The 10,226-nt window shown below is 51.7% G+C and overlaps 2 protein-coding genes across 5 annotated transcripts; one reads left to right on the top strand and one right to left on the bottom strand.

Annotated features, from left to right (window-relative positions):
- Window positions 1-3,310: 3,310 nt before the first annotated feature.
- On the top strand, window positions 3,311-5,806 carry LOC118505670 (regulatory protein zeste-like). The gene has a single exon (XM_036041797.1). The coding sequence runs from the start codon at window positions 3,463-3,465 to the stop codon at window positions 4,837-4,839; it is 1,377 nt and encodes a 458-aa protein (XP_035897690.1). The 5' UTR covers window positions 3,311-3,462; the 3' UTR covers window positions 4,840-5,806.
- Window positions 5,807-6,744: 938 nt separating this feature from the next.
- LOC118505671 (extensin-3-like) lies at window positions 6,745-9,429 on the bottom strand. 4 transcript variants are annotated; one of them, XM_036041801.1, is made up of 3 exons: window positions 9,363-9,429; window positions 7,960-8,192; window positions 6,745-7,826 (listed from the first exon to the last, which is right to left on the bottom strand). In XM_036041801.1, exons 2-3 carry the CDS (start codon window positions 8,081-8,083, stop codon window positions 7,420-7,422), a joined length of 531 nt encoding a protein of 176 aa, XP_035897694.1. In that variant the 5' UTR covers window positions 8,084-8,192; window positions 9,363-9,429; the 3' UTR covers window positions 6,745-7,419. The 4 variants fall into 4 exon arrangements, with proteins under 4 accessions (XP_035897694.1, XP_035897693.1, XP_035897691.1 ...); XM_036041800.1 differs by having other exon boundaries at window positions 9,265-9,384; XM_036041798.1 differs by lacking the exon at window positions 9,363-9,429 and adding an exon at window positions 8,565-8,933.
- Window positions 9,430-10,226: the final 797 nt, after the last annotated feature.

Below are 10,226 nucleotides of genomic sequence, written 5' to 3' on the forward strand. Positions count from 1 at the left end.
TGACGTTTGAAGTCTCAGCTGCGCCAATCAGGCTAGAGTGACTTGGCCCGTCGACTTGGCACTTTCAAAACCGAATCCCCCCCCCCCCCCACCTTCCCGAAAAACGTGGCGCATTTCCTGGGTGTTTATTTTCGCGCCCAATTCCAACCCCGGCTTTTTGAGGGGAGGGTACTTTCATCTCTCGGACAAGGGGACAGACGCACGGGATGCTCCTGCCCTAACAGGGCAACGCAACACCGAATGCCCCGCTCTGGGCCGGTGTACGGTTGATGACAATCTTTTATTTCCGCTCAATTTGCAGTGACCGATCTTGCGCGCCCAGGCGCTCTCCTCGCATGACGTGACACGATCCGGCCGGTCCGAAATGTCAAGTCTACCACCGTTGCGGAGCAATGTAAATTGGGTGCGGAAAATGTGCACGGCTCGGTCGGAAAATTTTATGACGCTGTCCTCCGGCCTGGTCGGGGCCGCGGTGAACCTGCCGCCCTGACCGGGTCGGTGCATCATCGCACACACGGGAAACCATAACCTAGATATTGGATGATATTTTCATTTCACGCCGGGCTGCATTTTTCTCTCCCAGGCTCGGTTTAGGGACCTGACCGGGCGATTGACGGAAGAACTTCGCTCTTGATGCAAAACATCGATCAAGCCGTTGATCAGAGAACTCAGCACATGATGGACGCAAATGCGTTGAGGTAGATTTGCAACAAATGACGATATTTAAGTCCATCAGGCCCGAGAGCAGCTACTACTGGATCGGATCGGTGACTCGACGATATTATTAGGTCGGGTGCGGTCTGCCCCAATCGCTTTTCGCACATCGTCGCAGCTACAGCGGGTGCAGAAAAGCTGGTGAAGCATCCCTTTTATTGGCTTCCTCATCGGAACAAGACACATTTTTACGAGCGCGCTGATGTTGTTACAATCACCCAGCCACAATGTACATGGGCCGGCGGACGCATTTCGCAAGCGGCTCGCGTGCGGATATTGGGACGGCGCCACTCGTTGTTTCTATACAGAAAGCAGCGGCCAGGAAGGGGCACCTGGGCCACCCGGAGAAGAAACTGGGACAAATGTATGTTGGTGTGTCTTGTGTACCTGTTGCTTGTCTGCCCCCGTCTGCTGGCTGCTGCTCGTGCGTCTCCTCCTCTACGCCAACCGAGACAATCGCGTCTTTCGAACGTCAGGAGCGCCCACCAGATGACACAGCCGGAACGCAACGCACTACGCAACGGAACACCGCACAAACGAGGTTAGCTATTCTTGGAGCAGAACATCTTTTCCAACCGAAAACGCGTCTTCGCATGCTCTATTCGATACCCTTTGTACGTGCTCGCTCGCTTGCCCGCGTACTCCGATACCGGGACCAGAACGACCTTGCGGCATCGAATCGAATTACTGTCAAAAGGGGCTCGAGATGTGGTGCGGGTGGCCGCTCGTGATTGAGCCGCACGATCGAAGGCCACAATTTACAACTTTTCACCTCATCTCGATGGGTGTGTCATTTCGGGAACCGGGCATGATCCTGGCACACCGGATAATTAATCGATCGCTCTCCGTTGCTTACCCGGTTATTCGCAATTATTCATCACCTCAACCTCGTGGATGCCTCCAATGTCAGGAAGTCAACCACAAGATTGGACGCGTTTTCAACTTCAATTTCTTCCTTTTTTTGTTGTCCCTATCCTAGCCGGTCGACCTAGTATAATGCCTCGCGGGAAGGTCACCGTGTTGCGTGCTGCGCTTTCTCTGTTGCCATTCGAATCCGGGATTGGCGGACCCAAGTCATAAAACGACGCTCGACATGGTCTCAGAATTCCACCATTCCACCTGCTTTTAATAAAGCGAAATTCTCGATACATCCCACACACTACATCTCACCATTACAATGGAATCTGATCATCATAAATCCCATTCCACCACACAGCGTTGTGGGCTGGACATCGTTTCGAGGACAGACCACTTTTACCGATTGCGTCCGAACGGCATGCTAAGAAAACTCGATCCAACCAAGGCCAAACACTATCTCCATCTGGAGCGAGCCACACAAAAGCGAACACAGGCGAAGAAGAGATGCCGGTGAGCGGTGGCCACAGACGAAACTTTCAATCTTCCCGCAAGGATCGCACTCGCGGTGGGCCGTGTTATGCAAGATCGTTCTTAAGATCGTCCCGATTGGCATTCGGCAAACAGAAAGCCCAAACAAAAAAAAACGGCCACGGGATCGGGAATACATAAGAACCGGTGCGCGATCGGTTGCGTCATCGGTTCGCCAAATTTCGGGCCGACAGAAGAAAGTGTTGTTCCCTTTCGAATTTTGTCCCCCGATATTCCACGCTCGTCTACTTACGGTGGCGAAAGCAGAAAGGCACCGGTGACAGGTTGGTGAGGTGACCTCGCAAGACTGGACTGAAAGAGCCGTTTATGTGTGTGTTACAAATCAAACACAATCAAACACGTATGCATCGACGGCTTCGCTTGACACAGAGCCCTAATGCGTGTCACAATGGGACGTTCGTTGCGCATAATCTGTTGATTGATTCGGGCCAGACCTCGTATGCTCTGCGTTCAATTAATTTGTTTGATAAAGTTGACATGTTACAAGTCGCACGCCCTCTCAATCCGGTTCTCGGGCCCGCGCACTGACTCAAGATCCTTGCAGGCAACCTCCCAGCCATGGCATCGCACCTACGGCTAGAGTTTCCGAGCTGACCTCCTGACTGATAATCCCATCGCATCGGACCGGGCCAGGATTGACCCCCAGCCAGCAACCGGTTAAGAAGCTTGCACCAAAAGGCAAAAACAAAAGGCAAATTAGTCTCCTGACTCACGCGTTGCACCGTCACTTTCTTCGCCTGCATTCGGTTCGCTCGACGCCGCTTACGAGCTCACTGATCGAAATGCGAAGCGGGAAACCAATCAGTCCTGCCCACCCTGCCGGGAATGCGTTGTCCGTGCGGGCGAGAAGCAGCACGGACTGCGAACTGCTTGGAGCAGAGCAGGAAAGGCACCCGAAAACCCACCGATACCGTTTCGTTTACTCGCTTTTCGGAAGGCAAGATCGGGAAACCAGGGAGGCTGGGGCAGTTGTTATGCAATGTCTGAAATGTGTGCCCGAACCGAAGCAGACTGACCATGATGTCCTTCCGAGAGCGAGAGACGCAAGAAACATCGAACCGGCTCCGAAGGGTGATAATCAGTGTTTTGTTGCTGTGGGTCCGGCGATCGGCCCGTGGAGGACACGAGTTTCGGTGCGCCATATAAAACTGGAGCAGTTGTGCCTTTTTTTGGACAGTACATAGGGAGTGTCCGTTGGCGTACGTTGGAATCGGCATACGGCATCGATAGTACAGTCTTGTGAACGTGGTTGTGCGCTTTTTTGGCACGGCGTGCGAGTGATTCGGTGACTCGGTGGCTTTCTTTCTCGCTTGACATTGTGCCATAACGTGTGATCCCGCAATGAAGTGCTTGCTAGTGTTAAGTGCCTTAGTGTTAGCTTTGGCTAGTGCAAGACCGGAAGGATACAGTTACTATACGCCACACGGTTCCGAGTCCGGCCATTCGGCGACTTCCAGTGCTAGTGTACTGTTTAGCTCTGGTGCGAGCGCTTCCGGCAGTGGTGGTGCTGTGGTGGACGATTGTGAAGAGCCAGCACACGAACAGCTGTCTCCGTACCAGCACAGCCAGGTGCATTTCTTCGCCCCAGAAGCCCCGGTGGCACATGTCGAGACTTCCTCCTACCAGAGCTCGTCCGCTGGGCATCATGCGCAGCAGCAAGCATCACTTCCTGTAGCTCACGCGCAGCTATCCCTGTCTAGTGGATCGTCCGGCTCCGGACACTACCAATACCAGCATCAGCAGCAGCAGCAACAGCAACAACACCAGACACACCACCAGACCGTCCAGCACCAGGTGCACCAACACGTCGCTGAGCCTCAGATCGAGTACTTCACCAGCGTACATCAGGGGCAGAAGCAGCAGCAGCAGTCTCACCATCATCAATCCCACCACGAAGCTTCCGTCCACTACGTGCAGCAGCCCGTCGTTAAGGAGGAAGTCCACAAGCACGTCTACGTGCACGTGGCCCCAGAAGAGAAGGAAGAAATTCACCAGAAAGTGATCCTGCCTACCTACACCAAGCAGAAGCACTACAAGATCATCTTCATCAAGGCACCGTCCCCACCGACCGTCAGCAAGGTGGTCCTGCCCCAGCAACCCGTCAACGAGGAGAAAACATTGGTGTACGTGCTGCACAAGAAGCCGGAGCTCGAGCAGGAAATTGTCGTACCGCCGCCAGCCACTTCCAAGCCCAGCAAACCGGAAGTTTACTTCATCAAGTACAAGACGAAGAAGCAGGAGCAGCAACACTCCTACCATCACCAGGAAGAGCAGCACTCGTCCAGCTCGTACAGTGGAAGTAGCAGTAGCGGAACTAGCGGTGGCTATGAAGTGGCCGATCTTGCCGGATACGGCGGATCGTTCGGTAGCAGCTTTGCGCCGATTGTCGTTACGGAAGGATCGTACCACAGCACGACACCAACGCCGGTTAAGGTGACGACGGTGCACTCGGTCGCCTCTTCATCGTCCATCGCTCCATCATCGTCGTACGTTAGCAGCACGGCCAGCAGCAGCAGTGGCAGCCACAAGGCTCAAGCCATCAAGGTGACCAACATTGGTCTGTCGGGATATTCTAGCGGCGGTAGCACCAGCTCCGGCTCGAACACTAGCAGCCGTCAGCGTGGTTCGAAAAAATCCTGCGGCAAGTGCACCAAGACCAACAGTGCTCCACTGACCGTCGGTGGCACACTGGATGCATTCGTGTCGAACGTGTTCTAGATGTAGGAAGCCTTTTCTTCTAGCTTTTAAACAATCTTAGATCCTTCTACTAGCTTACTAAGACACCGCTCCCCCCGTTGAAGAGATCCGTCCAGATTCTTCTCAGCAGCTCGTCTGAGGTCACTGTTAAATAAAAGAAATGTCATAGCTAATACAACCAACACGCTTCCCAACACGCGGCATTACATTCGCCTGTCTGCCGTCCATTGCACGCCCATTATGCAATCCTGAATGAGTCGTCAGCCAAAACACTTACGCTCATTGTCAGTTGCGTACCGTCAAGGAACCGTTGTGAAAGGGCCGAATGATCGATAACGCTGATCCGATCCGGGCAAAAGAGAATGTACGGACCGGGTCCTTATGCCGAGAGTTTTTCCTTTCGGTCGGTTCGGTTGATAATGGTGATGTTCTTCGGATCTTCCCTTACCCTTGCCTCCAATGGTATGTAATTAGTGGTGCGAATTGGCCACGATTTGTCGCCTCGGCCGTGTAGCTGGTGATGAAGTGTGGTCGCACTGACAATCGGCCGACGACCAGCCACGAAGCCCGCTTGTTGTGCTTGTGCGATCTCTTTGTTGCCCTGGCATTACTGTTTGCGTTTGCCAATTTACTTCGCCAATATCGTCCCTTCCACGATCGCGGACGCCTCGGGACATAAATGCGCGTTAATCATCCTAATGTTTTATCGACTGTCCCCCTCTCTCTCTCTCTCTCTCTCTCTCTCTCTCTCTCTCTCTCTCTTTCATCTTCTCACAAAATTATCCGTCCAAAGTCACGTCTCACGTAGGAGCAACCAGTGAGGCCTCAACAGGTGCCTAAGATAACTGAATGCCTTCGGATTTTCGATCGCTCAACATTCATTGATGGTTGTCGGGTTACTTTTTTTCCTCGTTCCTTTTTCCTCCTTTTTTGTTTACCTTTCTCTTCATCTCTTTGGGAAGCAATAAAAGATATTGTATGTGTAACTGGTACAAAAACAAAAAATCAAACCTGCGAAGCCACTCGTCCCCTACCTGCATCATGATGACCTGTACCAGATTCGAAGCTGGTCAGCTTTGGGTCGATTATCAATTCGCTTACAGCATTCGGTTGAAGGTAAACTGGTTGAAAATTAATCCATTACTTTGGCCATTCGGTTTGACCCTCACGCAAGCGTAGGCCAATTTCGGTGCGGAGTAATTACTGCTCCACAACTAAACGATCTTATTTACTTATATTAAAGGTTCGTTAGAGGGAATTCAAATTTCTTAGCGGATTAACGCTGGGACATCTCAAGAAGAAGCCCTCACAGCTCAATCATCCACCACTTCTGTGTGCTTTTCATCCAAAGTACTGGGGTTTTCCAACTACTCAATCTTCAATCTCCATCCTTGAACGTCCATCAGCGTCCGAACAACGCATCGAAAAGTGGTGGCCAACGGTGCAAAATAGAATCAAACGCGCCTTCTTCTTCTCACCAATTCTCGTCCACCTTCACGCTCTTGTTTTTCCACTTCATTTTCCAACTGCCGAATATAGCTGCGCACAGTCTGATTTTGAGTAATGAGAAATTACACTTTTCCTTGACGTGTGCCGCATGCCCGCCTTCTTTCGTCCACTCGGTCTTCCTAATGCTGTTCCCCGAGTCGCAAACCGCAAGCGAATCAAAACAAAACCACATTCCAAACCACAATCCTCACACATGTTTTGCATTGCGAAGCATCTCGAAGAAGCACTCCGAAGCCGAAGGTCTCGTCAGGCAGATTGACGTCGTGCGCGCCGTTGACTTTTGACCTCTTTCACGCTTCCGTACTCCAAAATTCAGCTTTAATTGCACCGTTTCGGTGAGCGCAAAGTAAAGCCATTTCGACGCATTTCCTAATGCAATCAAAGCCCCCCAACGAAAATAAAACATGCAAGGTTGCGTTTGTTTAAATAAAAAATTTGTCACCGTTAGTTTTTTTTATTCTACTTGAGTTTGCGCCACACTTGGGCTCCGTTGTCCGAGAGCCGAAGCCGTGTGGATAAACGCACGCTCAGTGTTTGCAATGTATCCTTACAGTAATAAATAACAAATGGTAACGACTATGGCTTTCTCTCTCTCGCATTACGATTTTCTTGTCCTATCCGTTCATCCGTTTCTCTCTCTCTTTATCTCCTCTGTTTGCTTGGATCTGCCAGCTCGAAACCTTTTTTTTCGTGTCTGCTTCTACAACTCGTTTAGTTAACTTGCTAAGATTTTTTGTTCGCTTCTTTAAAGCATACAAGTGGGAAGAAACAGTGTGTAAAAAAAGAGTACAATTGTGAAAAACAAAGCATTACGTGATCTATATACAGCACCCTTCCGCAGGGGTCCGTTTCTGTCGATGGCGCCTGGGAGCAACAGCGTCAGAAAGGTAGCAGATCGGGCGTTCCGGATCGAGTGATCACCCTCGATCGCGTCTAATCTCGTGCGTCGCTTGTCGTACAGCAAAAATGCATGATCTCCTGGATGATGTAGTGTCGTGTCGTGTCGTGTGATGATGATGGGCGTGTGGTGTAGAATGTGTACTGGCCCCTGGGTAGTAGGGACGTTGCCACGAACCCTGTCCGAGAACCTGTTTAGTACGGGCCCGAGTTGCCAGGGGGTCCGTACTCGGTCGGTGGCTGAGACTTCTCCTTCTGGGTCTTGTACTTGATGAAGTAGACCTCCGGCTTGCTTGGCTTGGTCGGTGGCGGCGTCGGGATGACGATGTCCTGTGGCTCCTCGGGCTTCTTGTGCAGGACGTAAACGAGGGTCTTCTCTTCGTTCTGGGGCTGCACCGGGATGATCGGGGCCTTCGGGGCCGGCGGGCTCGGGGCCTTGATGAAGATGATCTTGTAGTGCTTCTGGGCGGGCTGCACCGGGGACACACGCGGGTAGTGAGGCTCTTCCTTCTCTGGCGGTGGCACGTGCACGTAGATGTGCTTCTGGACGATCTGTGGCGCCGGGTTGTAGTTGTATCCAGAGCTGGAGCTGGAGCTACTACCTGTGGTGGTGGAAGAGACGGAACGGGGCGATCTTTTATTGAAGGTGTCCACGAGGTGTTTATCGTTCTAGCAAACTCCCGACTGTTTCTCACTGTTCAACTTCAAATCGTGCCTAGCGCACGTTTTACGGACCTGAGTAACCACCGAAGTCACCGATCGAGGTGAACGACGGTGCGGACGAGTAGGATGAGAATCCGGCTTCCGGACGAGCGGCGGCGTACGCCAGCACCACACTTAACACTATGAACACCTTCATCGTGCGTATCGTTGGAAGCGTTTGCGGAAAACCACACAAATAGAACACACTGCACACCAATAGACGGAGGCACCAATGGTTGGAGTTGCTGCTGCTGGTGCTGCTGTTACTGGAACAATGCACAATTTGAAACTGTTGCTGAGTCTTGAAGTGCAATGATTATTTATACTAGCGCATCCGAATAGCGAGCCTCATCAGCATCCGAAGAGACCGCGATGAGCCCGAGCCCGAGAGCAGCGTGGTTAGCATCCCCCCACAACCCGAAACCAAGCGGCCGTGCACGCACACCACACCAGGCACGGACAGCGCGCGCGATCGTGGAAGATGAGTACGGCCGGAGCCATTCATGGTAGCGCATCCGCCGAAAAGCAATGGCGCGCTCGCACACCACCACCAAAGCCGTAGCCCTTCTCTCCGGCCACAACGAAACGAATGGTAACCGACCCACTGGGAACGGTTCCTTCGGATTTGCTGGGGTTACCTTTTTTTGTTGGTTTTTTCGTTGGTCGGAAACATTCGTACCGATCAGAAACCGCAATGGGCCAAAATCATCCACCGAGATCCACCGGCCCCCACCCCGGGTTTGTGGAGTGTGTGGATTTTTGTTTTTGCACATTTGAAGAAGGCTAGGTACTATCTCGGGCAGGGAGATAGTGGAAGATGTCCGATAGAGGACACACACACACGCCGGACAGATATCCGATAATCGCACGCCGGGATTAATGAACACGGTCCGGTTGAAGCTGGGATAGTTTCGCTAAACGGCACTGACAAATGTGATTATCGGCAGTGCGTCAAGGGCACGATCGAACACGGAGGGGGGGGACAGGATGGAGAGGATGCGACGATGGGGATTGTAAAACTACAATTCCCCCCACGAAGCCCAACAGTAGCAGTACCGTATCGGGAAGGGAATCTCTTCATCTCCGCTTTCGCACCACACGCGGAGTCCCGGGATTCCCCGCGATGTTCTCGGTGAATCTTCAGCAAATTACGGGGAGGTAACGGGCCTGATAGCGCCACCAGGTGAAGTTTGAGTGCGTTCGTGTGTGTGTGTGTGTGCCTCCCTACTGTTTAGTGAAAGGTAACCAGTCTCTTCCGCCAATCTGACCAGCAGTGGAGGGAAGGCTTCGCGGTGCGGATGCGATACTACACCAAGGAATGTGCGTTATGAAGACTACCCTGTCCGGGGTCTGGTGTGGATTCAGCATAGTTGGCACAGTAGACAGATAAACCGCAACAACACCGAACCAACAACAAAAAAAAGCAACAACACTACCATTAATTCGTTACGAAATGCACGGCGGCTACACTAATGTGTGCTTAGGGTGTTTTTATTTTTATGTAGCCTCTCTCTCTCTCTGTCTCTCGCTATCTGTCTCCCTATGTGCTTCCACTCGTCTCATGTGAGATAAGCCGCTAGGCAGCATCCAAGCAACCGTGTACTAAATGCTCGCCACGTTTATACGACCGGTTTGGCTAATCAAGTTGACGTTACGCGATGGTGCTTGATTGATTACATTCCAATGTCCTCGGTTACATTCTTTGGGGCGAGCTTTCGGAGCGATCTTTACACCTGGCCGAATTGACCAGCGTACTTAAGATGGCGTCCCAGGGTCAGACACCTTCTAATTTCGTGCGACACATATCTTGCATTTACTTTCACGGCAAAGTTTGGGGTTTTAGAGCAATTAATTAGTTTTAACCTTTCTGAAAAGGTAATCGGTCTTTCCACCTTTATTTTTTTTTCTTGGCGATCCATTTTCTGGACCATCTCAAGTTGCTCCCATTGAAGCATTTGCATTTGTCTCCTGGACACGACTTCCTCTATTATGCAAACAGCGGCTCATCGTCAACGAGCGACATGCAGCACGGTAAAGGTCGCCCTTCAATAGCACTTATCGTCTCCCGATGCACCGGGAAGAAACCACCAGAGAGTCCAATATGCTGTTGCAATCTATGCTCTCGCTGTGGACTTTCAAAGCGCATTACGTACGTATTGCCCCGTGCTTGATTTAGATTTATATGGATGGCCCTACGCCTCCAAGCACCAAGAGTCTTCCCTCTAACGGTCATGGTAGATCCATGCGGTTTGTCTTTCTGAGTTCTGAGATGCCATTTAGGGCGATATGCGAATGTACTG

Source organism: Anopheles stephensi, chromosome 2 (genome assembly GCF_013141755.1).
Source record: "Anopheles stephensi strain Indian chromosome 2, UCI_ANSTEP_V1.0, whole genome shotgun sequence".
Lineage (NCBI taxonomy): Eukaryota > Metazoa > Arthropoda > Insecta > Diptera > Culicidae > Anopheles > Anopheles stephensi.